General features: G+C 44.1%; 3 protein-coding genes across 3 annotated transcripts; 1 reads left to right on the forward strand and 2 right to left on the reverse strand.

The window, feature by feature from the left end:
• Positions 1–1,137: 1,137 nt before the first annotated feature.
• Positions 1,138–2,058, forward strand: LOC108156714. Its single transcript, XM_017288363.2, has 3 exons — positions 1,138–1,235; positions 1,462–1,550; positions 1,636–2,058. The coding sequence occupies exons 2-3, from the start codon at positions 1,473–1,475 to the stop codon at positions 1,954–1,956; spliced, it is 399 nt and encodes a 132-aa protein (XP_017143852.1). The 5' UTR covers positions 1,138–1,235; positions 1,462–1,472; the 3' UTR covers positions 1,957–2,058.
• LOC108156715 (ionotropic receptor 93a) lies at positions 1,718–5,400 on the reverse strand. The gene is made up of 10 exons (XM_017288364.2): positions 5,133–5,400; positions 4,925–5,077; positions 4,733–4,869; positions 4,565–4,673; positions 3,961–4,508; positions 3,799–3,901; positions 3,584–3,732; positions 3,341–3,514; positions 2,902–3,277; positions 1,718–2,843 (listed from the first exon to the last, which is right to left on the reverse strand). The coding sequence occupies exons 1-10, from the start codon at positions 5,398–5,400 to the stop codon at positions 2,107–2,109; spliced, it is 2,754 nt and encodes a 917-aa protein (XP_017143853.1). The 3' UTR covers positions 1,718–2,106.
• A 139-nt stretch (positions 5,401–5,539) lies between these two features.
• On the reverse strand, positions 5,540–12,335 carry LOC108156713 (glutamate receptor ionotropic, kainate 2). The gene is made up of 13 exons (XM_017288361.2): positions 12,001–12,335; positions 11,504–11,659; positions 9,431–9,525; positions 9,185–9,274; positions 8,959–9,116; positions 8,220–8,895; positions 7,978–8,147; positions 7,661–7,921; positions 7,474–7,605; positions 7,217–7,415; positions 7,043–7,154; positions 6,867–6,986; positions 5,540–6,807 (listed from the first exon to the last, which is right to left on the reverse strand). The coding sequence occupies exons 1-13, from the start codon at positions 12,110–12,112 to the stop codon at positions 6,512–6,514; spliced, it is 2,577 nt and encodes an 858-aa protein (XP_017143850.1). The 5' UTR covers positions 12,113–12,335; the 3' UTR covers positions 5,540–6,511.
• Between the last annotated feature and the right edge of the window lie 15,355 nt (positions 12,336–27,690).

Consider the following 27,690-nt stretch of genomic DNA (forward strand, 5'->3'; position numbering starts at 1 on the left):
TTGGAAACTTTCCACATCAGACCCTAGCCATTCTCCGTCAGAGACAGAGACCGAGCACTCGAAGGATCAGCTGGAACAATTTAAGCCACACTCATTAGTTGCAGATAATTCGAGTAAATTTGTGAAATCGGCTTATGATTTGCATTCAATTCAATTCAGTGAAGGAATGTTTATGTTACTAATCTAGTCCTGTTTGACAAACAATGCGGCAATATTTATTCTAATGGCGTAGAATAACACAGCAAATGTCCCCGGCGGTCGCTCCTTGTCCCATTCTTAGGGCCGGACAAAGGCCAGGCGCAGGCGCATGCGCAAATACTCGTAGAATGGAAAAACTGGGTCAAGACGGGCGCGGGATGGACTAAACGGACGGGGATTAACGTAATTCCCATTTTTACGTAGATTGAAGTAAGCGCGGTGCGCTGGCTTAGCAGGCGTCAGACAGACTGCCCTTTTTTGATCTTTTGTGTAATTTGGAGATGCAGAAATGAAAACTTGCCTCTGCTTTTCAAATTTAAATTTAAAGAATTTCTGCCAACAGACTGTTGTTCATTTGCATTTAACAGAACTGACATGGGGCCTAACAGCACCCAGCGCCCTCTAGCTGTAGTTGACAGCACCGCTTGGCCAGTAGGGTTGCCAAGGCGGCATATTTACGGTACATCGGTATGTAATGGGATATTTTATCAACTTCTTTAATCTATTAAATTTCATTTGCAAAGGTAAATCCAATAAAAGCAAGTGTTTAAAATAAGCCAGTTAATTAGAAAATTGATTCATTAATTGAATAAAATTATGTGGGCATATCTAAATGTTCTATCTAGCTCATAATATTTGACGGAACATCAAAATTAAGCATTATGGTTTCCAATCCTGGACGGAGAACGATTAGCCCATTGTAGACCAAGGGGGTATTGTAATATACCACCGAAGATATTGAACATTTTTAGTTTTAGTTCAGGTGAAAGATATCTTTTTTCGTGTTCAGAGAAATGATGGCATAGATTGCTCTATAATCAGTAATGTTTTCCGCCATTTACCCTAAGTCGTTGAACAGTTTAAATACAAGAGGCTTAAGTGGGCTAAGTTCGTTTCTTCATCGGTATATTTTTGGTATATTTTGCAAATGGGACGGTATATTTCGGTATATTTTTGAGAGTCAGACCGTATTTCATAAGTGCGCGGTCACACCATCGCCATCTTTCTTTTTCGATCCGCACGCACCGAGGGACAAGGTGAGCGAATAATTTTTTGCTAAATAATATGGAAAAAATGAGAGTTCAACAACAAAGACGGTGAAAATGTGTGACCGAGTGTGCACTGGATGGGTGGTGCATGAAATGCCAGAGTCTTAACAAATGAGAACTGTTGAAATGAGTGATTGAATCGGCACACGTGTTTCGCTTAGTCGCGCCTCTGCTACAGTGGAGACTAATTTGTCTTTTCGTCGTTCGGTTGCAGATCGCGTCAAGATGCAGCTTTTCGTACGTGGATTTGAAACTATTGAGGCTTTGGAGGTGTCCCAGGATGCCACCATCGCTGGAGTCAAGGTGAGTACGGACGGCGCGGGCTGACATCGTTCGCTACAACAACAATAGTCCAACCCTAACCTAATTGTTGTTTTTTGGAATTCAGAACCAGCTCGCCCAGCTGCATGGCTTCAACGCCGAGGAGGTGAGCCTCAACTGCGAGGGCACCACCCTGGCCAACGAGACGCCCGTGACCGCGCTCAGCTCCTTCGAGCTGGACATCAACATTCCCATGCTTGGTGGTAAGGTGCACGGCTCTCTGGCTCGTGCCGGTAAGGTCAAGGGACAGACCCCCAAGGTGGAGAAGCAGGAGAAGAAGAAGAAGAAGACCGGCCGCGCCAAGCGCAGGATCCAGTACAATCGCCGCTTCGTGAACTTTGTCCAGGGCTTCGGCCGTCGTCGTGGCCCCAACGCCAACTCCACGTAAAGTGTGAACCGTGTCTCTGGGATGATGAACAAGTCGCTATCTTTTAATGCATAATGATGTTCATAAAGTAATTTTCAAAAATTAAACAAACTATTTTACAAATTTCAAGCTGTAAACCCGACGCGACTCGTCCGTGTAATGTTTCGTTTCTCAATTGGTGAAAACGGTCGGCTTGCGACTGTCGCTTTGGACGTAGAGGCGATAGAACCAGTACTCGATGCAGCCAACGAATACAGCCAGAATGAAGCCAAGCAGCAGCACCAGAAAGCATCCCTGCATGTCATCCATGTTCACCTTGTGATTAGTGATCTGTCTGAGGATGCTTTTGCCATTGCACTTGTCCGCGCTGGGCAGATTGGTCCTGTGCCAGCGCTCGATGAAACCCATGCGAAACATTCTATCTATGTGCTGGTTGATCAAGTGCAAGTAGGCGCTCTGCGAGGGTACAATCAAGGCAATCTGCTCGTCGACAAAGCTCTCCTTGCCCAGGGCAAACCGGCACTCCTTGTCGCGCTCAAAGTGCTGCTGCACAACCAGCTGCAGATTGATGCGCCAATCGATGTTGATGCGCTGTCCATCCTTCACCGCCTCAATATCCTCGCCCTGGCCATTGTTGTATATAATCGCCTTGGCCACATACTGTTTGAAGTCATCGCGCGTCGTTCTTTGCACATACTTTTCGAAAAAGGTTCCGTTTCGCAGGCCATATTGGAAGATTTCCGTGTGGCGATGCAGCTGGTTCAGATAGTCAACGCCCGGCTGGAACTTGGGAAACGTGAGGAAAGCCACTAGGTTTCCGCAGTACGTGGTCACCAGCACAATCACAACGATCCACCAGAAGCCCACCACCAGTCGTCCGCTGTCTGCTCTGGGCAGGTACATGCCACCTGCCGTAACCATATTTTCAAGTAGATGGTAGAGATGTTTTTTAGTTGGTATACTCACCCTGTTGCAGTAGCGCCCCAAAGATGTACCAAAAGCAGCTCTTGACCGATGATAGCCCGTGGATTTGGAGCTCTTGTAGCGGCGCAAGGCGATTGATGGCATATAGCATGGGGGCCGTCAGAAAGATGATGCCCACCAGGCATCCCCAGGTCCCTGTGGTAAACGGAGCCGTGAAAAGATAGATGCGAGACACCTCATCCGGCTGACGGGTGATGAAGGAGTACTTCTGAACGCTCACTGGCTGGGTGTAATTAAACGCTTTCTTATCGGGATCCTCTACGGTGGCCGCCACTGCGGCCATGAAGAACTGATTGCCCTGAACCATCTCCACCACGCGATAGGGTATGGCATAGGTCATTGAACCCAACAGTTCGTCCTGAAATGGAGGGTCTTTGAGTAGACCTTTGAACCTTCTAAGAACTGGTATTCTTTCACTTACGCTCTCGTTCGTGCTCTGATTGAGGGGAAACTCATCGTCATAGGTTTTTGCCTCGTGCAGGTAATAGCTGAAGTTTAGTGCCCGACTCAGCTCCTTCAGTATCTCCAAGGTAATGCCCTTGTGATCGACAATGACTCCGTGGTTGTTCTTGGTCAGTATTTGCCAGGGAGGGTTCTACGAGTAATTTGAACCATATATACATGTACGGATTATATTATACATATATTATATTCAAAATCTCACATGCATCGTCACAATGTCCATGGTGATATTACGGAAGTGCTGTGCGATATGGGGGAATGTTAGCTCCTGGCAAACGAATCCCAGCAAGGGACTCCAGTAGCCAATATCGACAAACTCAAAGTTCTGGTTCCTGGCATCCCTGGTGGGAGCTAAAGAGTATGGCCTGATGTAAGGGATAACCCATGGAATGAGAATCTCACCTGGACTGGACTTACCCGTTCGAAATTGCCGATTCTCTTGGCTCTTGCCCCAGGTGATGGCTGTCTCAAATCTCCACTTGGCACAGCTGGCACACTTGCTGTTGGTCTTTAGGTATTCCTAAGGATCATTCGGTATGTATTGTGTATGCTAGTACATGAATAAAACTCCAGCATTACCTTCATGTACTTTAGAATCTCATACTGCTTTTCCTGCTTGGTGGAGCGTATGGACTCCCACTCCTCATCGGAGATCTCACCGTATATGGACTGCTCCTCGACCGTCATCTTGGAAATGGCCGTCACCAGAGCCATACTTATCTCGGCTATCGTACAGTTCAGCGTGTCCATGCAATCGGTATTCGTTTCATTCAGAGCAAAGGCTATGTTTGCTCCCTCCGCCAGGTTGATGGTCACCGTGCTGGCATCAAAGTCCTGCCGCATCGTCTCCAACACAAAGAACATCCACTGATTGCCCACATGGAACATATTCATCGTCTCGCCAATCTCTATGATATCGTCGTGAAATTTGGACAAAACAAGGAACTGTTGATTCTTCTGCTCGTGATTGATGGGAGAAAAATGGGAGAGCGCATGGCGCAGGGCAGCCCGTTTCTTCTGTCCTCGAAGGGAGTCGTCAATCTTGTAGAGAATCAATGATATCGGCGCAATGTGATTGGTAGTGCTCTCGTGGACTATGGCCTTGACCAGCTCGGAGTTATTATCCACTGAAAGTCAAATCCGATTACACTGTTGGAGTATTTGAGAGACTAAGGATACCCACATATGTTTTGGTCTACCAGCACAACTGCCGTCTTCCAATTGAGAATCTGTTGGACCTTGGCATCGAGTACGATCTGGGGTAATTCGTCGCCATGCTCAACCATGGGAGCCTATCAAACAAAGCCAATAGGATTGGACCCTAAACACTAAGAATCAAACTTTGCCTCACCATCAAAGCTTTATTCAACGGCAAACGGGGACAGTCGGAGTCTGTGATGGCGATCAACAGCACTGAGGTCTCCTGAGTGCTCCTGTAGAGGTTCCAGGTGTTTGCACAGTCCGTCACCGTAATCGCAGCCAGAAAATCTGAGATATATAATCAAGTGGGCTCAAATAATCATCAGAACAGATAAGTTCTTACCCTTTTTTAACCGCACCGCATTCCAGCGAAAGTATCGTACATTGATGCCGCCGTTCTTCAGGTTCTCCCGTATGATGTCGCTTAAGATTTTCTCGAAATGGGCCATAATATTCTGGCCGTGCCTGGTCATGTATTCATGGTCCACCACAACAGCTATACACATGATTAGTGGAGACTTATCTTTATCCCGGGTGTAACCAGAACTCACCCAGAGAAGCATTGGCGCTTAGAAATGAGGAAAAGTCGTTTCCCTCCACCGCCATTGGCCACGAAAGGAAGTAGAGCTGAAATCCGAAAAGGAGCAGAAGACAGCCCGATGACCTCATGCCGCCAGGATACCTGAAAGGCAACTGCGAACCGCTAGACAGCCTAGCCAACGAGGTAACCTCTTTCTGATAACAAAAATTCCAATTAAAACCCGGCAATTGGACTGCATGCAGTGGCAACAGCGCGTGCAGGGCCCATGAAAAATTCATTGGCGAGAAAGTGAACAGGAATCAGCTGAAGGGAATGTGATTGACGGTTTGCGGTTAGGCGTCGACAGCCAACTCGACATCAATGTTCAATTGGCCGCAGGTGTTCATCAGGTGGTATCGGATTGGGATTCGTACAAGATTTTTGGTGATGTTTTTGTTAACTTGCTTTATTTAATTATAAGTAATTTTATGAAATTGTTTGTCAGAATTGCCTGTATGCGCGATAATTACATTTTACAATCTTATGTCTTAGGATGAGGGGCAGTTGGAGGGGTAATAGATTGGGGGGATTGGGGATTGTATGTCTAAGCTAAGAGTTACAGTTACACTTAGGCGAGAGGTCTACTGGCTAGTTGTCCGTTGAAAATATCGGAATTTTTGTTCTTTTTATGTGTAAACTGTGTCCAGATATCTTAGGGATACTCGAACACGCTGATCTTGTCGTCTGGATTATGGGTTTGTATATATCTTTCATGTTTATATACTCGTACTCGTATAATTTAGCTACAATTACTTCTATAGGTCAATTCCCAAAAATGCTTTCAAATATAAATGCAATACGATTCGATTTCGATTTGTTGTAAGTTGTTGCGTTGTTGCGTTGTTGTGGTTCCTTTAGTGTATAGTTTATGTATATGATTATTACGAGTAAGTTACGAAAGGGAGTATAAGTATAACCTGTATAAATATATATACGAATTAATATACATATTATATCTTTCCTAAGTTTGCAGTTTTAGTGTATATTTATTTCTTGACTCGGGTCGCCCGCTACTTGTCGAACAATTTGAACGTAGTGCAAACTTTCATTGGTGGCTCCTGCGTGTAGATCTCTCCATTTACACACGGGCAGCGTACAAACTATGTAATCCCAAAAATATTGTATATCGTATCGAATATCTAAGTACTACGACTGCGTGGGATAGCGACAACGGGCTATTTTTAATCTATTGTTCTTGATATATGCTCTAGAGAATCGGTTGGATTGCACATCTTCCGCCTTTTACTTGCATTTTTGATTGAAGTTCCACGACCACACTCATACCATACATATCATGCTCGATCTCGCCTTTTTCCTTTAAACCCATTCATCCCGGGTTTATGACTTTTCTCATTCATTGAGAATCGCACTGAGACGCTCCTCGACGGCGACCTTGCGTGACTTCCACACGAACTCGCAGACAGCTATGACACAGGCCACCCCCATGCCGCCCATTAGCACCACAAACACACCGCCCACATTGGCCAGGCCCAGTTCGTTGGCCGCCGATGATGACTTGGAGGTTTCCACACGGCACTTGCCACCGCCGCGCTTCTCCTTCCACCACTTGGTTTTCAGGATGTGCAGCTTTCCCTCCTCCTGAAGCTTGAGTATGACACTGTTGATGGCAGTGCGGTAAGGTGAGTCTAAAAAGATAAAAGTCATTCAGGTAATGCTCTCTAAATAGGTGCGTTTTGGGACTGACTTGGTGGGGTGGCTATGCCATAGCTTTTGGTGTCCAACATGCCTCCGACCTGCGTCAGCTCGCAGTTTCGTTCGGTAACATATTCAATGGAGGTGGACTCCATCAGAAATGCATAGGAACCTGTAAATATATGATTTTAGAACAGGATTAACATTCAGTTAAGACTTCTGGCATACCTTTGCCCTTGGCCACACGATCAACACCTTCGCCATTGCTGGCTGTGAAGACGGAGGGACGTGCAGATTCCATGAAAGACCACATGCGCTGATACGTGGAGATCTTTGAGTCCTGCCAAAAGAAAATTGCAATGAAAACAGATTCGAATCTTTCAGACTACTTTCCCCACATACCCTAAAGAAAGCCGCTGTGCTGCCGCCCTTGAGGGCACCGTATTTGATTCTCGTCTGCTTGGCCAAGTCCTCGGCACTTTCGATGGGCGAATCCATGCGTTCGACCGTCAAAAAGGCAGCCAGGTTGGCCGTATACGAAGAGATCATAATTAGTGTGAAGAACCACCAAATGCCAGCCACCATACGAGTGGATAGAGCCCTAAAGAAAGTTACTTTGGTCATCCCAAACTTGGAAAAGTTATGTTGATTATCCTTACTTGGGCAGGAAGTCGCAGCCTTGTTGCATCAGCGATCCAATGGCAAACCACATGCAGTTGAGCAGCGTAAACTGGCTCTCCACCTTTTCGCCATGGGCATCGGTGTAGGCTGGCCACTCGTAGGGTGTGAATCTATAGAAAAGCCATTTCTTAGCAACGAAAATTGTATCTTTTGGCATTAAACTACTTGGCCAGAATGAAGAGCAGCACTGAGACACCTAAGTAGGCTGTTGCCATGTAGATCCAAACGTCCAGCGACAAGGGCGACAGGAAGGAGAACAAGTTAGGTGGCTGCTTGATGGGTTTGCGGTAGAGGATGGATACGCCCAGGTTCATGAAGGGTGTGGTAAAGTCCACAGCTTGTTCCCGCTCAAAGGTGATGGTGAGATCCGCTATAGCCAGATCGGCACGCTGCTCCAGCAGGTCTCGTATCATGCCATTCCATTCCCTATAAGAATATGTTGAGGACTTTATTCAAGAAATTTACTGGGCATTAATTCTTACCCTGTTAATTTATTCAGACTTCCATAGCTGCCGTCGGGCACCAGTTGTATTTTATAGTTGAAACCTAGGGACTTGGAGATCTCATGGATGAGATCGACAGCATAGCCCTCGAACTGATCGTTGCCACTGAGCGGCACAGCCGACTCCTTGCGCATGCAATACGGATTGCTCTACAGAGAAAAACAGGGATAAGCAGATGATGATGGATGGATGATCATGGTAGTCAAGTCTTATAACATTACCAGTATGGTGGTCACCACTAGGGTTTTGTTCTTCAGATTCGCCTCAATCTCCTGCTGCTTCTGGCTGAAGGTGCGTGTAAAGTTGATGCCATCGGGTAGCGTGGAGTTCCAGGTGCCGATCTTGCGGATTCCCGCTGGCGTAAGCTCCACAATGTCCAGCATGAAGTCGGTGCGGAAACCCTGGTGATCGAACTTGATCACATTCGTGAGGCCCTTCATCTCGACGATCTTCATATAGTTTATGAGGCTAAAGCCGTGCTGCCAGGTGCTCTGGCCGTCGCAGCTGATCGGATGAATGTCGATCTGCTGCGAGGTGTCCAGGTCATGCAGCGCCTTGGCAAACAGATGCACGGCATCGTACATCAGAGCCGTCTCCGAACGTACTGTGGTCAGATTGGCCGAACGCAGGAGGCCCTTCTCATCGATGCTCCACTGACGCACCACGTCCGAGACGATCTTATCGTTGATAAGCCGAAATCCGGTGATGTTGGTCCCGCCATAGCGAAACTCATCCAGGTTCACGGTGTGCAGGTCCAGGGATGTAACCAGATAGCTGTGGTAGTCGCTCATCATCCCAATCTGCTGGGCCTGCTTGAGGACCTCGTGAATGCGCTCCGTGGAGCAATCCAGGACAATGTGGGCCTCGGCTGAGTTCTTGATTTGCTTAAGAAGGGGACTAGGGCGGAATGTAGGGCATGTAAATATTGTAAGTATATTATTGTCGTATGTTGTTCCGTACCGGTAATCCCCGCTGTCGCTTAGCTGGCGCACCGTAATGGGAAAGGGTGTCATACCGTGTGCCTTAAGCAGCTCCTGCAGTCGCACGATACCGTCATTGTTCTCGTAGATTATGGTGAACGTCTTCCAGCCCCAGTGCCGTACAATATCCACATAAGCCTTAATTCAAACACAAACGTCAACATCGTGAAGAGGAAGGAAGCATAGCCAAGGAAGCGTATTCATACCTTTGAGAGTGTATTAGGATGCGGATAAAGGTTCACCAGGCAGCTTTCCCGCCTCAGTCGGTAGTCCCAGCGATTCTCCAAATGCGGTATCTAGAATGAGTGGGTGGCTCTCCTTTAGAAGGGTTCTATTGCCATCATCCTACTTTTGTAATGCAATTGCATTCCATCTGCCACCATCCACATTCCCATTCAACATTCATAGCCCCACCCGCACCCACAGGCACACACATTCAGGCTCATACTTACTTCCATGTTGTCACAAATGCTCTGTACATGGCTGGCGGTATGCGAGGATTGTGGTCCGAATATGGCAGCGACACCAATGTTCAATAAACCGCAAACTGAAAGACAAACAAAAGTGCACTTGGTCTCAATACGAATAGGAGTAGCAGTAGGGGTATTAGGAGTATCAAGTTAGAGAAATATTGAGACAGTTGTAAGTAGTTGCTGGCTGGGCTGCACTTTCACAAAGCTCAAACTCGGAAACATCATCATCGTGGTAATTCCCATTCCCATCAAGAATTCCAATTGACAATCAAGCCAAACCGCTGTAAGATATCACCCACATAGGTTTCATGCGAACACATGTTCGCTTGGAGCAAGTTTTGTAGTTTGGAGACCACACCAATACACACAAACACACACACACATATTTCCTTATGGTAAATTGAGTGAAACACAAATCCCCCAAAGAGCTTAAAAGTCACAAATTGATTTCCAAGTAATATGCTTGGGTTCAGTTCCCATTCTTATTTTCCCATTCCCAATCCGATTTCTTTCATACAGATGCTCGTAGAAGCATCTGTATTGGGGGGAGATAATCTCAAGCTATGAGCTGACTCTCAGGGACCCACGGATTCGCCTTCGACTTGCAAAGGGAACAAAAAAAAGAGCCCAACTGGCAGCGCAGTAATGTGCTTTGGCTTGGGCTAGGGTAATGTTCAGTTAGCCTCGTTCGCATATTTAAAATGCACTTGAGTATGACATAATTTCATTTTGCCTTTTTGGCGTTTCCTTTCAACTCTCTCCCAGCCATCAAAAGCCAACCCCACACCCACACCCACATCCCCATGCCAACCCATACAATCCTTAGCTTGGCGTTGCTCTGTCTGTCAGCATCCTTTGCCTCATCAAACCCACTAAGCACGTGTAAGTGCAGGTGCGGCTGCAGGTGCACTTCGATGCTTCGAGTCGGTGATGCGGTTAACATCCTCTGGGCATGTGTGTGTGTCTGTGCCTCAGTGTGTGGTGTGGGGATGTGTGGGCGAATGCCTCAGCTCAGCTCAGCTCGGATGGCCCGGCCCCGGACCTCGACCGGCTCGGCTCGTTACTGTCGTGCTGAAAAGTGTTTTACTCTGGGTTCTCTTAATGGGCCGCAAGGTATTTTTTGGCCATGAGTATTGGGGCAACCTTCAGCGTCGTTTGTGTCTCATTTATCACAGAATATTCGACAGTTCGGCTGGCTCCCTTTGCGCTCCTTGCCCCCGCTTTTCGACCTATCCTGACTTGAATGCTTTACTTTTGTTCTTTGCTTTTCTTCGAGATATTAAACATGAAATTGCATAGTGAAAATTTGCTGAGCTTATCATCAAACATCTCAGATGGCTCCCCTGATGATGTTGATTTGATTTTGATGCTCCTTCCATTAACGTAATTTCAAGCTTATAAAGATAATAGTTTTAGTACCTGGTACTGGCAGAACAAAAGGGGGATTTGGTGTTCTTGGAAATGGATGCAACAGCCAGAAGGAAATAATGTTCATCCACAAAAGTATAGATTATTAAAATGTTAAATCACTAATTACATCAATAATCTATTCTTTTTTAGAGTACCAAATATCCAGCTGAAAAGAATGTCTTTTAGTCGGAATGTTGAACATTTCTTTCTTGTTTGTTTTGACTTGATTTCGACTTCCATTATCCCCCTGCCTGTCAACAATATTGTGTAGTAATAAATATTAATGATTTATGGGAGCCTGGAAAGTGCAACAATGGTATCAAATTGCATCGATTGTCCGTAATGGAGTTACAAGAGAATTCAAGCGGCCCCAGGGCGTCAATTAACATAACATAAATCACAAATCAAATGCGGATGAGGATGCGGATGCGGATGAGCAAAAACAAAGGGGTTAAAGTGAAGTAAATAAATAAGAAAACAAAAAGCGAACACAAATGTGAGCTCGCTCCATCAGAGCAGAACAAAGAGCGATATGGGAAAAGACCAAATCAAATATGCAGGTAAAAGCATCAGGTAAAGGGCAAGGCGGCAAAAACAGGGCAGGCCCCCACGCCCACTCCCACTCCCACCCCCCATACTCACCCCGTTTGCCGGCATGGAAGCTGTCGAAGGGGGAGATGCGCTCGATCTGGGCCACCAGCTTGGAGCGCGGCAGGATGGAGCGGTCGGCGTTGATGCGGTCCACGGCCTGGCGGAAGGCAAGCTCCTGGTGGTCGTCGGAGGGATGGAAGAGCCCACCTGCGGCGATAAATGATAACAGAAGGGAAAAGCATGTTACCAGATATGTAAATACAAATGTGTCCAATATTTTTGCTGCACTGGGACTTAGGCAGGGGAACTCCGCCGGGTACGTGTACGAAAACAAACAAAACACAGATACACACTTACACACTCGCGTATTTTTAGCGAAGCACACACACACACGCACGCACACACTTCTACAGAGGCACGCGCTCTTGATTATGACGTGAAAAAAATCGATACAGTGCGGAGATGCGATGCGTACAATCGGATGGGAAGGATTCTGATTCCATCGGAATTTTGTGACAGCCACTCAAGGATTTGTATCCGCAACTTACCAATCTTGATGATATCTGGCAGAGTCTCTGCCTCTCGGCAGTTGCAGATGAATTGAAGGAGCAGCAACGGCAGGACCAGAACTCGCCTGTTTTCCCTGCCTCTCGGTCGCATTTTGGGATTGCTTTCACTCGCAGTTTACAATTTCAATTAATTAAATAACTTCACCAAATTGCCGGCACTTGTCCTCAAAGCACTCGGTTATCTTTTGTCTCCTAAAAGAACCATTTCACAAGGCGGCAAATTCCGCTCTGTTTTCCTTTTACTCTCAGATGCTGCTGTTTCCGTATTTCTTTTCTGACTTGCGCTCTACCGTTGCCTGCAAGGATGGAACATCCTTTGATTTGCCTTCTTTTATCCTGTGGAGTGGGCCACCCGGTGGTGTGCGTGTGGTCCTTGGAATACCCTATTTTGTTAATTTTATATGAAGATTAAACGTGATTTATAAAGACCTTTTCTCAAATTGATATTCCTTAGACATATTAAAGTACATTATTAGTATCTTGTGTATATTTATCTCGATCCTGATACCTACTGAGCCTTGGAAAACAAACGTATTCACAATTCTATAACATCCATTTCCCCCAGGGTATGTGTGCATGGAATGGGACTCATTGTTTTGAACCGGTTATGACGACTAATTCTTGGTTAATCTTTCTTCCGTCGAATATTCCCAGCTATATAGATCTCTTATTTTTGCCCAGATAATTTTATATGATTGCTGAATCAATTTTGATCAAGATTAACTACTTTTAAGTACTTGAAAGTCTTTTATTTTGACAAAAACACGATTTCAACAAAAATGTTCAATGTCGCAGGTTGTGACGTCAATGTTGCCGGCATTTGCAGACTCTTTGTTGTCAACCAGGGTATGGGCGTTTGTATACCCTATTTCGTGAATATTATATAAAGATACTGTTTCCCAAGCTGCTTTCAAATGTAATTAATAAAGGCCTTGTTTTAGATTGCATTTTTTTGGTTTATTCATGCATTTGATTAGTTCTTTGTATATAAAACCGGATCCCTGTAGCGATTCTTTGTCTCTGTAAGAAGACCACTAATTGCAAAATATCGTTTAAAATAGATACTGACTAGTTTCTGCATTAATTAGAGCATGGGATGAAATACATTTCCTCAATTCTATATCATCCATTTTCCCCCAGGGTAAGTGTGCATGGAATTAGCAACATGTTTGTGTATTGAGTGAAATTCATTGTTGCAATAGCGAAACTGCGGCGAATCGGGTATTGCCTATATTTCAAGCTATAGATGCCCACTTAGCTTTATCGCATAGATAAATGCATTTTCTACAAGATTGCTTCTTTTAATTACCTTTACGTAATTTATTTTGACTAAAATACGGTTTTCAAGTAAATGTTGCCGCAACAGTGTGTATGGAATGTGCAACATTGTGTATGGAACGAGACTCATTGTTGCTAAAGCGAACTGCGGCGAACTGCGGCGAACTCAAATTTGATTCAAAAAACGACCAATTCTTTGTTCCGTTGAATAATACTATCTATATAGAACATTTAGCCATGCCCACTCAATTTTGTACGATTGATGAATCAATTCTATACATGATTGGCCTATTCGAAATACTTGCATTTATTGGATTTCTATATAACACATCCAAATGCCGGCTGACAGTTTGAACAGCGCTGAGCACGGACCAGGGCTACGTTACCACCTCTCATTGCCAGGAAGCTTTCCACTGCGAGGTGGGAAAACTCGGTAAACTGCTGGTTGAAGAAAATGCTAAGTCCTGTGCGATAAGGGTTAATATAAATCATTTTGAAGGTAAATATAAGAAATGGAATAATGGGTTTTTAAGTCGTTTTTAAAGCTAACACTTCAAAAAATGCACTAGTAAATATGTACCATAAACGTTCCAGCAAAATACATTCCAGAACCATTACAATAAATAAAATATACCTCCAAAGACGGGAGAACAAATTACCACCCATCCAATCTGTAAACTTGGGTGGCTCTCCAATAGGGAGAACATTTCTGTGCATCGTTTAATGGCCAGAATTAAATCCTCGATACGGTTGGCCTTTAAGCCGAGATTTTCGGCTGATTTGTGCCAATGAATGAAACGCCAATGCAATAAGTTGGGTTTCTTTTGAAATTTTCCCTTCGTGTGGCCACCGGCAAGGACACAGAAAGCAACCTCATTCTCAGCCTTTGGCCTTAAGCCTTCACCATTCCCCGGGACCAACGGTCTCCACCTTTCGTCATAAGCTCTTTTCACATGCCGAAGAGGAAAAGGATTAAACAGCATAAAGGAAGCAGCCAACGAAACAGAAGAAAATAAATAAAACAGAGAAGCTCATTATGCCGTTGACCGCGTTCGGCTCAAAGTGCAGGGACACAAAACGAGAGAGAGACAGAGAGAAGCGGAAGCAGCAACAGAAGCGGAAGTGGAAGTGGAAGCGAGAGCTGCAATGGCCATGCGAACTGCAGGCGCGTAAATGTGAGAGTATTAACAATTTAACAAACAAAAGCAGGGGCCATTAATAACACACAGCTCTGGCGCTTAATATACAAGTGCACTGAAACAATTTGTTTATTTAAAATAATAAAGATATTAAGAGAAACTCTGATTAGGGTGTTGGATATTTAAAAAATCTAAAACCACGTAAATTTGTGTTTGTGTTTTATTTTTGTAAGTCCATGTTGAATAGGTCCATCTTTTGTTTTCAGTGTACATATATGGCTGTTGATGCTGTTGGGCCATAAATACAGAATGTCGTTTCGGGTAAAATCGTAGCAAGTCGCGCTTGGAAATGCGCAAAATATCATTGAGCTCGGTTGCCTGGCAAATGAGTTGGGAGTCCGTGTGGAGTGGCAGGAACAGAAGCAGGACCAGGCCAGAGGAATGCCAGCGCGAGCTGCATGTGTGTGTGTATCTGCGTCTGTGTATGTGTGTGTGTGTAATCATGCATATCTTTTGCCAGTGGGTTTTCGGTTAGTGCCTTATTTACATTGGCCGGAAGCTGCTGGTTGTGCTTGTTTCCGCTTTTGTCTGTGCGACTTCATCACCATCTATTCCCTTCACTCCTTCTGTGTCTCTCTCTCCCTATCTCTCTCTCTGTTGTTCTGTTGTGTTTCTCTTTCTCTTCCGCTCTGTGTGTTCTTGCCGCTGCTGTCGCCACGCGTCGTCGTGGCAATGAAGTAGAGCAATGGACTGGCTCATTAATTTCAACATAACGCGCACATGGCCAACAAATTTCCCTAGCACACTCACATGCCACACATAAATTTCACGCACACACAGATACTCACAGATGCACAGACGCCTCTGAAATTCCTGCATAGTTTGCCCTGGCTTTCAGCGGTAATTATTTTAAATTAAACTAGGAAAGCACTTTTCCACCAGGTGCTCCCGAAACTTTGCAGCGCACATTATTAGCATCAGTCAGTGGAACAGTCGTGGAATGGAAGCATCTGTGTATCTGTATCTGTGCGGTGTTTGTGTGTTTGTTTATGTGTGTGCGTGACCCTGGTTGATTCGACGTGTCCGGGTTCTCTTAAGCATGAGAGTGCACTTTGATGTTGTTTACTCGCCAGACACGAACCTCATACTTGGATGAGGTCAGAAGAGTGACTGACTTTTGGACTTTCTCCTCCAACCTGTCTGTCTCTCCGTCTTTCCGTCTGTCAATTGTCTAGCCTTCGTCAGCTCTGCCATTGGGGTTTGTTTTATTATCCTTAGATGCTGACAAGCTCTGTTGGTCATGTCTGTCATATACATAGGTCGTCTAATAATGTTCATATTGCAAATAAGCCGAATGAGCTACATGTGACCCACATGAAGGTTATCCTTGAGGCCGTTGCATTGCACGGTCAGCAAACTAAAATATTTATTTTGTCCCAGAATTGTGGACAATTTCTGGCAATTTTCTGGGAAATTCCAGTGAATGAATGTTGCCGTTTTTCAGGCTTACGGTATGCACTTATTATATGCAGGTTACTCAAAGGAATGTGAACCACTAAATGCCCGACCATGTTCCTTATGTTTTTCGAAATTCCTTTATTTCTTTTGCCCCTGTTTTTGCATGGCGTACTTTTGTTTCAACTTTTAACATAGCTGGACCACAACAGACAAACCACAACAAGAGAAACTTTCATTAGGGGTCTTCGCCAGGCTGATATTAAAAAAGCGTTGCATACGTCCTGGCGTGTTTCTATCCCTCTGCTTTGTTTGGGTTTCTCATTACAAAAAACAAAAAAAAAACAGAGCGAAACCATTGTTGGCTCTTTGTTTTTCACTTTTAATTAATTAGCCATTTAAGGCATGCTGCAAAGTGATTGGCAGAGCCAGTCATTGTTTTTTTAACTTTTAACTTAAATATCAGCAAGCTCCAACTCTACTTGGAAATTAAATTTGCCCTGCAGCTCAATTCATAATTTCATGAGGCAGGTGGAAGCTTCGACTTCTGTCAATTAAATGGCGCACAAAAAGCCACTTAAGCTGCTTTTAGTTGAGAGCTCTCTGCCACTATTCTCTGGCCTATACTATTCCCATATTCTTTTTTTTGGCCCACTCCAAGGACACTTTTATTGGTATTTTTAGTGCATTCGACAGGCAACGTCACACGGGTCTGACACTGATAGAGAGACGACCTAGCACGACCTGCGACGAGTGGCACATGGCCTGGAGGAGGTTGGGAGAGGAGACTAGAGAAACATTGAAGGACGATGTTTAATTCCCTGTCATCTGCTCGGATTCCCCCGCTGAATAGGAAACCCAATCCTCTTTGGCAGGAGTCTCGGGCCTTGTTTCTGGTTAACTTTCTCTGGCCGGCGTTTATAGGCGCCTTCAAATCCACTTTGTAAGTCATTCTTTTGGTAATAAAGGCGAAAGTGAGTGCCGCTAATATAAAATTGAATTTAAATAAATGGAGTCGAGGCCATAAAAAGCCCAAAAGCCCGACGCCTCGCTCCAGACGCTTCGATTCTGATTTGATTTGTTTTGGTGGGACGCACCAGGCGCTGCCTGCCACACGTCGCTTCGAAGGCACACGCCCAGCACTTAGGCGCCATTTGATATGCAACAATCTTTGGCAGCACCCAAGAAAAAAAAGTGAACGAAAAGCAATAAGAAGCAGCATAATCATCATCATCATCAGCAGCAGGAGCAGGAGCAGGAGCAGAGGAATGTCGGAGGGGGGGGGGGGGGGGGGGGGGGGGGGGGGCGCTAGAGAGCGGTTGCTCTTTGTAATAAATCTTTGAGGAAAAATGTGGCACGAAATCGTTTTAATTTATTCATGCCACGCGCGTTCACTTTCTGCTGATTGAGCGGTGCGGGGCTGGAGGCTGTTGGGTTCGGTTAAAGCGATTGACTAAAAATGCAAAGGCCACATTATGCAAATGTTGTTCATACAATTTGGTGGCAAGCTGCCGCCGGAGCCGAACCCGAGCCTGCTACTGTTACGGCTACTGTTACGGCCTCTGCCGCCGCTTGGCTCTTTCATTAATTAGACGACAGCCTGTTAGCCAGCTAATTAAAGACCCGACCTACAAATTGCCAGCTTGTGTGGGCCATGTGGGATAGATTTAGGCAATTAGCTTCCCCCGCCACACACACTTCACTCGCAATCCTTTTCAAGTGGAACTGGGATTTATCCAACTCACTTCCTGGCAGCCCAACCCAATGCCACTCCCATTCCCAATCCCAATCCCAACCCTCTAGACAGCGGAAATTTCAAATGGCTGCCAGCGAGATTGTCATGCTCGTTGCTTACCTGTACAAAAAACATCTGGCTCCCACTCCCGCTCCTTCCCAGGCGTGTCCTTGCCGCCTGATTGTACAATTTCCACTCTCACAAGTGCTGACAACGGTTGAGAGTCTATTAAAAATGGATTATCAATGCGATTGCCACCAGTCCTTGTCGTCAACAGTGTCAATTGTACAGCTACTAGTGCTCGAATTCCCAACATACATATATAGCGCCCACAGTTGTTTGAGTTTAAATGTTTCAATTACCCAGGCTCACCTGGAGCTCTTCCTGGCACTCGTCAGACCACGGGGAGAGCGGGTTCCGTCCAAGTCAAACAAAGTTCATGTGAAAGTTTAATAGAAATTGGTTGTGGAATAGTTTTCGATTAAATCTTCGTGCTGAAACAGTTTCCCAGCTCGAGTGTAGATGCTTTTGGGTTCTGACATCTTTACGACCCCTGCGATGACCGCAGGCTCCCTCAGACCATAAAAGGTCTTGTTTGTTTTCCACAATTTCCTGGCAGCTATAACCATTTTCTATTACCCATTAAGTTTCCCCTTTTTTCAAGAGGTTTGCAGATTTTTTAATTTCTCAAAAATTAGAGGCTGCTTGCAAATCCTTACTTGCACTTTACTTTGATGGATGATCCCAATCCGTTGATTCCAATAATGCTACACGCGGCTGCATTGTGCTCGCTACAAAGTATATAAGCGGAAGTACTAGTAATAAATGCATGGCAAATATTTGGTCTTTTTTAAACTACACTTGAGTGGGGTTGCGGTAAAATGAAAAACTATCTTTCGAAATGCGTTTTATAGGTTACCTTTGCGGCCATCGATTGGGCACACGCATTGAACTGTGAAATTGTACATTTGCTGGGCCCAATCGATCATATCATCGTTTTCGTAACAGCAACTTTTGGGATTAGCACCGGGGAGTACGTGGCCTGGAATGATCAAACTGCCTGCCTTTGAAATTTACTAAATGACAAGGATAATCCATGGGGGATAAGACCCGACGACACATGTGTACAGCAGGGAAAAACCCATGAGCTGTTGCCTGATGTGGAAGTGTTTGCTTTTCACTCTCCTCGTCCTCTGTCTCTGCCTCTGCCTCGTACCCTACCTGTTTTCCCCAAGGCGTTTAGCACTTTAAATACCAACCTGTTTCACCATCCTCCGTCCGCATCCGTTTCCACTTCTGTTTTCTTTTTTCCTCTCCCACACACACACACACAAAGATAGATATATGTATGTATAAGTACACGCGTAAGCTGAAGTCTTGAATGAGGTGCAACCCTCTTCAGTGGCACCATCTTGTGACTGGGGAAAGAGTTGTTGGAAAACACACACAGAATGTATACGCTCTCACATACACACACACACACACACACACAGGGAACTGGCTGCCTGCCTATACACATAGATACACATATATAAGCGAGCATCTTCATCATCATCGCATGCATATTCATGATTGCTGTTCAGCATTCGCATGCCCCTGACGGGGCTTGTTGCTCTCGGCAGTTATGCAATCGAAAAGTTTGCACTGGCTTAATGGATTCCACAGCCTTTTCTATAAAATTTAAAAGCACAGAATTCCTGCCACATGCCTCATTCAATTTCGGAGAACAAAGTTTTTGGGTTGAATTCAATCAACACCCAGGAACAACCGCCGCTGGACAGGCTACTGGGGACTGGCGACTGGACTGCAGACTGGAAGAATGTTTTCGAAAAACTTTTCGAAATTATTATTTTCGTGTTAAATGTTTTTTTCTGTGGACGGAAAAACTTGCCTGGTGGTGGTGCAAAAGTTTTTGATTGTCTGGCCGAAAGCAGGCGTGTGTGAAAAGTAATTACCATGCAAGTGTTGAAAGTGTCTGACAGAGACTCCTCCATGCGGTGGCATGTTTCCTTTGCCTGTGTGTTTGCCCCATCAACGCCGTCAGCTGTGGCATTTGACTTCTGACTCTGTCGTAAAGTTGATCCTGTCCCTGTCATGTTTCCTTTTCCATGTTTGCTAAACTTGTCGGCGCTGCTGCTGGCAATTTGTTTAATTAAATGCTTACACACAAACACAGACTCAGAGCACATACTTCCCGCAACACAAACACTTTCACTCTGACTATCACTATCACTTGCACTCTCATTCGCCAGCTTTCCAATATAAACTTAAATTGTATTATCAACGACCATCCCCAATGACGAGAGCCCAAACAAATGTCAGTTGCAGATCCTGCATCTGTATCTCTGGTCTCTCTGGTCAACTTAATTCAGGCGGTGGCAGGTGTTGACGGTTTTAATTTAGCGCAGCGCAGTTTTTGGCGCCACTCGGCGCGCTTTCTAAAAGTGGGTCACTACATGCAAATGGAACTCACCGGATGGGCATACCCCCCAAGGAATGCTGCCAGGCAACGCAGCAACGGGGAATAACAACTTCCGTACTGTGCAACAAACAATTTGATTAACAAAAGAGACTTGAGACTTCTGACTCAAGGCTTAGCCGACAATCACGGGCGAAGGCGAAGACTTACCAGTTAATACTTAAGACGCTCAGACTTTAAGGCTTTTACTGAATGCTTAAGAATCAAACGATTAGAGGGAGACCTAGTGCTCAAGTGATTCCTGGAATGGCAGAGTTGTGTATTCCACAATTACATTTGCATAGAAGCCCACCCAAGGATCGACTCGACAATAGTCTTGTAGGGTAGTGTTCTCCCGATTTGTATGGACTTTTCTTCAGGTCTGCTTACAAGGGCTCTTCGCTCTATTTTCTCAGTGCGTGCTTGTGGGGGTTGTCCCATATTATCGCCTATATCGCACCGATTACCATGTGACAATGTGGCACACAAAATAAAATCAGCATTTTTGCCTAGTCAAGTGTTTGCCTCTAAAGCGGCCTGAAATGAAATGTCCTGCAGGCACACACAAGTTGCTGCCAAAACAGGACACGCATCCTCATAGACATTCTTTCTATACAGAACTACTCGTATTTACATGCCCGAAAAACACGTTCCGCCCCTCAACAAGAAGCCAACAACATTTGCCAAAACTTTCGCTGTGGATGGCCTTAAAGGCTTGGGCCCGGTGATGCGTTCAAGGAACTTTCTTGGATGCCAAGAAATTGAAAGAAATAACGACAGTTTTTTAGTTTCTGGCTGGCTTTCATTAGGAAGACGCGGTACTGTGGCAGGACGGCGGCGGAGAAGACGATGAGTGGACGAGGAACCTTTGCCAACTTTAATGCAAGAACGAGCAATTTGAAGGCCAAATAGTTGCAAAACTTGTAAAGACTCTCAGTCATCCAAGATGCCAGACTTTAAGTAGAACTTTGCTTACGAAAAACAGGATAACCTACATAAATCATATACCCCTCTGAGGCCATTAGGAGTGTATAGGTGAGATGCCTCGTATCTAAAAATAATTTCATTACTGAAAAGCACCAAAAAGTAAAAATATCAAAAATATGTACTTAAAACGACTTAAATTTTTTTCTGTGTAAAAATACACATAGCTACAACTGAAGCCTTGTATCGTTAATATTCCTGGAACGCCCATGCCATTTGGGCTCCTAAATATATGGGAAAAGTTCTTAGAAAAGCCACCTCTTGGCTCTAGCACTTCCACACCAAAAACTGTTTGCTCTTCCCACAAAAATGTTGTGGGAAAATTCAATTTCGTTTTTTTATGTGCAGAAGACTAATTCAAATGCAAAGATAAGGCACAGCATTGAGGACTACTACTCGTACAATAGATGGATACTTCAGCACGCTTCCTTCTCGCTATCTCACTTTCATTCACACACACACACACACACATACTCCTGGAGCACACGCATGTGCTGATAAAGTTTTAGCACCTGAAAAGGGGGTGGTGGCGGGAAAAATGTGGAAAAGCGAAAAGAAAAGTTTGCCATTTACAGCCCATCAAGTCGGCTTCAATTTCGCCTACCTTTTGTTTGGCCTCACCCCCGCAGCCTCTGGCCTTGCCTCTTGCAACATTCCCTTCCCTTTCACCTTCCCCCAGCCATCAGTGAGCCGTTGCTCTTTGTTTGACACTTTCGGCCAAGTTTATGCGCTTTTTACAACATGTATCCTTTTTGCATGTCGACTTACTGTTCTGGCTTTGGCTTTCACCATTTTATTGCATCAACAAAAGGTTTCTAAAGCCCGTGCAAAGCACTCGAACACACATCAGCACACGGGAAAGCAACAGTCAGTGGTTTGAAAACTTTGATGTAACCAGAGAGGGCCCGAGAGGTAATCTAATGTTTTCCCCGTGGCCCGCCGCTGACTTCTTGTCCTGCTTTCCTGTTATGTTTAAGTTTTGTGTCGTGACACAACACTGAATTTCAATTACTGGCCAGGCCATGTCCTTGCCAAAGGAAATGGCTGCTCGAGCATCTGGCCAGCCTCAATCTGTTCGGTTCTGGCCTTAAAGCTTTCCAGCAGCAGCCGAAAATTTGGCCCAAAATTTATGTTCTTAGTGTTGTCCAAGTGTCCTTGTGGGAGTTGCGCTCCACCAACACACAGCACTGTTCGCACTTTATTTTCATTCAGAGCCTATCGCATGGGTTTATTTGATTTTGGGTTCGTTTCGCCTTTGTGAACTTTTCGCCCCCCCCCCCCCCCCCTCGCTCACACTCATAAATATCCAAAAAGGCATAGGAACTTGTTTGTTCTGGCCTGACCCCGAGGCTCATCTGCCGCCCTACTGCTCCACCGGCGGCCCTCTGTAATGGCAGGCCCAAATATTAGTGCAATTTCCACGTTGACCAAAAGTTCAATTCATTTTGCACAGGGACGTGTCGCCGCTCCTCAACTGTTTTCATAAGAATTTATTGCTTTTTCTTGGCAACTAAGTGGATCAGATTTCTCTTCACAGCTCTGGCCATTCCATTCCAAACCATTCCTGTGTGGTCTGTATGTTGTGTAATATGCCACAGATTTAGTGCTGCTGAAATTACTTTTGCCTTTTGTTCGTCCTCGTACCTCCTCCACTTTCAAGCGTCCTTCCATTTTCCCCAATTTCATTCTATCGTATTGAAAATTGAGTTGGGTTTCTCAAGGCAAAGGGCATTCGACCACAGACAGACAGCCGGGGTGGGACAGTGCTTAGGTGAGATTTCCCCAAAATCAGATTGTTGCTACTCCATGGAAACGTTACAGAAAATGGTAGTCTTTAAGGCCATTCTATTCCTCATATTTTCTGGATTTTTTTCTGGTTCGTTCAATGAAAGTGTTTTCATTATTTTGAAGTTTTATTTTTGTCTAAATTTATTTCTGAACTCTTCTCTTTATTTATTTTTCGCTTGTTTAGTGACTCTTTTGTTATAAACAAGTTTGTTTTCCTCTCTCTGGATTTTGCCAACCCTACAGTGCATTTTCCCAGAATTGCACAAAAAGGCAAACTAAAAGTTACACCGAAACTAAGGGAAATTTATAGTGTAGTACAAGTTTTTGAACTATACAACTTTAATCTTTACGACTGCATCCTTAAAGGGAATTTTTCAAGCTGATTTATTTTGTTGATTTTTTTTATGCTTTCTAATCATTCCATAAAGATAATTCGAGTATTATAGGTGTTCTTAAATTGTTTTTTATTTTTCTGTTTGTTTATAACTTATTGCTTATAATCTCCCAATTAGAAATAATACTTATGTAGGTGCTTCTGTACATCTTAAATCTACTCAATTACGGTATAATTATTATTCATGGGATTGTTTATTGTCAGCACTTAATTCTGCCGCCTCTCGGCTTCCTCTTCTCTGATGACTGGCCACAATTTGTGGCCCTGGACACATTTTCACTCGAAATGCCTTGGCACAAATTTGAAATGCGATTTGAGGCTTTCCTTTCATTGTGTGTATGGCCTGAGTACATATGTATGTATATACCGATGACGTCACTGAAATTCATTTCATTTATGCATAACTTGTTTGAAGCTGTGTGCAATTTAGTGGTCACAATATCTGAATATTGTCCTGGAAATTCGGAATGAAAACTTCTGAATGTAAACTACAGAATGGTATACATCTGTATCTGTGTGTATCTCCAACTATGTAAGCACTTCCTGTGCGTATTGATTTTCATTCTGACAGCAAAGCAAAAATATTTATTGTCAGCTCGGGGGAACGGTGCTCTGGGAGACCCGAGACCCAAGGATGCCAGCCAAGTTTTCCACAAATTGTTCCCAGGCGACAATTTGATGCTGATGATGGAGGGGTCGGTCTGTTCCACCTTCTCTTTTTTTGTCGGGGAAGCTCTGTCAATAGAATCAACGCGGCAACGAGAAATATTAGAAGAGCCAGCAAAAGCCAACTATTGCGTTGATGGGTTCATAATTATGGCCATGTCCTTGCTTTAGACACGCCCAGAAACATTTCAGAATGCTGACATGCATTAATATTGATTGTTGCTGCCGCCTGAGCCGCACTAATCAGAGAGACATGTTGGTACCCCCGTGTACCCGCGCATTGACATTGACATGAGCATCCTCATTGGACCGCGTCATCCACAACTCATCCTTGTCCACAGCTTCGCCATCATCATCATCATCATTATCATTGTGATGATTCGCCTTCCCATTTTCAGTTCCAGTTCCAGTGCCATTGTCATTGTCAGCCCCCGAATGAAATTACATGTTACATATCGCATTTACATGGCTGTCATGTAGTTTTCTTTCTGATTCAGTTGTTCGTGTTGTTCGAGGCATGTCCTGTCGTCAGAGGGAAGTGTGAAATTGCGAACGATGCTAATTGGGAAAAACGTTGTTTGGGTTTTGTCAGCTCCAAATGAAATGTCCATCACTGGCGGTAGTACCTATCAACAGACTATATTATATATATTATACACTTAAAGGCCGTATTCGCTTGTATATTTCTTTAGTGCTTTGTATTTAATCTGGAGTTTAATCCAGCACAGAACAAAGAAGTGTAATTACCAATTGGCAAAACTTTAAATTAAATCCTTTTATTTGATAATTTTCTTTGCCTCAACTTATCACAAATCAGGCAAAGTTTCGTTGCTTTTAATTAAAATTTCACAGTTTATTAAGCTTAAAGCAAGGCGGCACTAATTGATTGAAGCTTTCGGCCCAGCAGCTGACCTTGTCAAGCCATTTGCATATAATTCAACTTACAATCGATTTCTATATATAATGGGCCCAGAGGACAGCGGAGACCACCACAAAGGAATGCTGTGGCATTTTTGTTGTTGTTTCGACAGCAATCGTTTACCATTCACAGGGGCTTCAGAGCTGGGGGGGGTTGGGGGACTTAGGGAAGTTTTTAATGAGTTGGCAAATGGCATTGGCAATCCGTAGTTGGATGCTTGACACTTGGAGCATGAAATCAAACTAATTAACTCAAAATTTTCTCATAAATGCTGTGCAAAGTTTCCCCATTGGGGGGCCTCAAGCTAGCATTTTCATGTGATTTTCCGCTCCCTGCACATGATGGCAGTGCAATCGCACACAAGTGAGCGATTGGCCCCAAGCCTCCTTCTCCATCTCCTTCAGCATTATGGGGCAGCACCTCAGCGCTGAATGATAATTCTGTTTTTTCCAGCATCATGAAGAAATTAAAAAGTTTTTTTCTCTTTTGTATCCATGATCCCAGCAAATGGTCTACAAATTGCTCCCCCAACGTCGAAGTTTTTCACATTTTTTCCCGCGAACCGTTTTTTATTTTTTGTTTGAGTTTTCATTCATTTATTTCCCACAATTTTGCCGCTGTATTGCTGTTTGGACTGACATCGAATTTAATTCTGGCATGAATGACGAAATATAACCTTTCCAAATTAGCTGTTAAACGTGCTTTTTACAGTATATTTGCTTTTACTATTTGTGTGCAATTTCAGGAAAATTTATTCAAATTTGTGCAGTAAAAAACTTATAAAAAAAGTTAGATATGGGGAATGCTTTACGTTTAGGGATATATTCGTGTTATTAGACGATAAAATATGCAACGTGGAGATTTTTCGATGAAAATATTTCCCTTTGATGTTGCCCCAAGGTAGGAAGTCAGGAAGTCCACGTGGGGAGTGGCTAATGTTTATTACATTACATTACATATGTACATATATGCTATACTTGAAGGAGCTGCGGATCCTTACAGTCGCTACAAAGTTCTTTGCTGTGGGATCATAAAACCATTGCATAAGTTTTGTGCTTGACAGAAAACTTTCAAGCGTTGGGTTTCATTTCATGGCAGCCAAAGGAATAGAAAAACAGGAGTGGAGGGAGTCTGTGTCTGTGTCTGTGGGCATGTCTGTGCTCAAATATTTCTGTGTAGTTTGACAGTTCGTAAAATCAAAGTTGTGTCTGACAAAATGTAATAGATTTTTATTGCCGGCGGCAGTGGTTTGTTTCATCTAGTCACCACTTCCATTTTGTTAGTCAGCCAATGCGACTTTCTGGCTCTTCACCCCACACGCCCTCGTAGGCCCACACAGATACACACACACACACACACACACACAAATGCGGAATAGACGGAAAGAGAGAACTTTCCCATTTTGTCGGAAAATGCTTTTAATCTAACAACAAAGTTGAAGGAAAAACTTGTCCTCGAGTTTTAAGGTTTCGCATGGCAGTTGGAATTTTCAACAAATTTAACTCGTCCTTGACACGTCGCCCGAATCCCAGGGATATGAACACAATCCAATTTCCCATTGCCACTGTTTTAGTCAGGCAAATTTTCCAACGGCGACAAGAGTTGAGTGTTGAACGGGAAATAAATCCGGAGTTTGCTGAAAGTTGGACACGGACTTGTTTTCTAATGGATTTCATTTCCTTTAAGGCCAGGCGCTGTCAGGAAAAGCGCATAAATTCAACTGCCGGCGGAAAACGGTATAAAATATATTTTCTTTAAAGGCAATAAAAATTAATTAACGCCGCACGTCTAAGATTCTGCCCTCAATTATGATGGCAGGCCAGGCCAGGCCTTTCTGACAGAGTTTTGGCAAAAAAAGTGACAAAAAATCAATACGACAGCTCGGCCAGAGAGTGGGTGGGAATCTCGGCCTTGGCTGTCCGACGCGCTAATTTCAGGAGCCTTGGGCCATAAAACCGTGTTGAGGGAGCACAAAGCTCTAAAAACCGGCAAAAGCGAACCCAAAGACGTTGAAGCCGGCCCATAAGTAGCTGAGGATTAGGCAAAGAGATCTCCTCCTTTGACCCTCTTACTTTTTCTCTCGCTTTTCCTCGCTCTTTAAATCGCTGACTCAAGGAGGCAGTATGTCTTTTAATTAGACGATTTCACTGGAAACTTGATTGTGAAGGTATTCCGGTCTTGAGCTTGTCCATGATAATGAAGTCCCAAATGGCATTGCAGATTAATGTCTCGATTTAATGGCAAATAATATTGAATGGTCACAGAAATGGGACGATGGCTTCAATTTTCCTCTGGGGTTTTATTTTCCGCATTTTAAATTTTTTCTGAAAAAGGAATGTACAAAATCGGTAAAAATATATCCGCTTGGGCAAAGGATGTTTGTGTGTGGGAAAATATTTATATTTATATATTTAATTACAGTAAATTAATAAAAGCTAATATTTTAACTATTTAAAAATATCTTCTCAGGCAAAGAATATTTGTGTTTAGGGTTTTAGAAAAATCTACTCATAATGACTAAAGAAAATACCATAGTTTAAGTAAGAAACGATTCATTACATTATTCGTTACTCGTTAAATCCCCTTTGAAATAGTTATTGGTCCTTTTAGAATCAGAATAGACTAAAATGGGAATTTTAAATTAAAATAATTTCCTATTTCCTTTTTTTAGATATAACGCAGGGCCTCGTTGCTTCAGGGCCTCTGAATTTCACCATCTTGATCCGGAATGTCCCCTCGGGCATTTTATTTGGTCTCTTGCATTACTTCCGGGTCCTCTGGTCTCCCCCTTGACGTGTTTCCCTTGGCTTTGGCGCGTTTCCGGCCTCCGCTACATGGCCAAATAATTAAAAT

The sequence above is a fragment of the Drosophila miranda genome, chromosome 2, assembly GCF_003369915.1.
Source record: "Drosophila miranda strain MSH22 chromosome 2, D.miranda_PacBio2.1, whole genome shotgun sequence".
NCBI lineage: Eukaryota > Metazoa > Arthropoda > Insecta > Diptera > Drosophilidae > Drosophila > Drosophila miranda.

Excerpts from the sequence above, each read along its gene's own strand:
- LOC108156714 (XM_017288363.2), top strand. The coding sequence starts at position 1,473 with ATGCAGCTTTTCGTACGTGGATTTGAAACTATTGAGGCTTTGGAGGTG. Across the intron at positions 1,551-1,635 it reads CCACCATCGCTGGAGTCAAG|AACCAGCTCGCCCAGCTGCA; the intron begins GTGAGTACGGAC and ends TTTGGAATTCAG.
- LOC108156715 (XM_017288364.2), bottom strand. The coding sequence starts at position 5,400 with ATGAATTTTTCATGGGCCCTGCACGCGCTGTTGCCACTGCATGCAGTC. Across the intron at positions 3,733-3,798 it reads GAATCGGCAATTTCGAACGG|CTCCCACCAGGGATGCCAGG; the intron begins GTAAGTCCAGTC and ends CATACTCTTTAG. Across the intron at positions 3,278-3,340 it reads ATCAGAGCACGAACGAGAGC|GACGAACTGTTGGGTTCAAT; the intron begins GTAAGTGAAAGA and ends CCTCCATTTCAG.
- LOC108156713 (XM_017288361.2), bottom strand. The coding sequence starts at position 12,112 with ATGCGACCGAGAGGCAGGGAAAACAGGCGAGTTCTGGTCCTGCCGTTG. Across the intron at positions 9,275-9,430 it reads GCATTTGTGACAACATGGAA|ATACCGCATTTGGAGAATCG; the intron begins GTAAGTATGAGC and ends CACTCATTCTAG. Across the intron at positions 6,808-6,866 it reads TGGCATAGCCACCCCACCAA|ACTCACCTTACCGCACTGCC; the intron begins GTCAGTCCCAAA and ends TTATCTTTTTAG.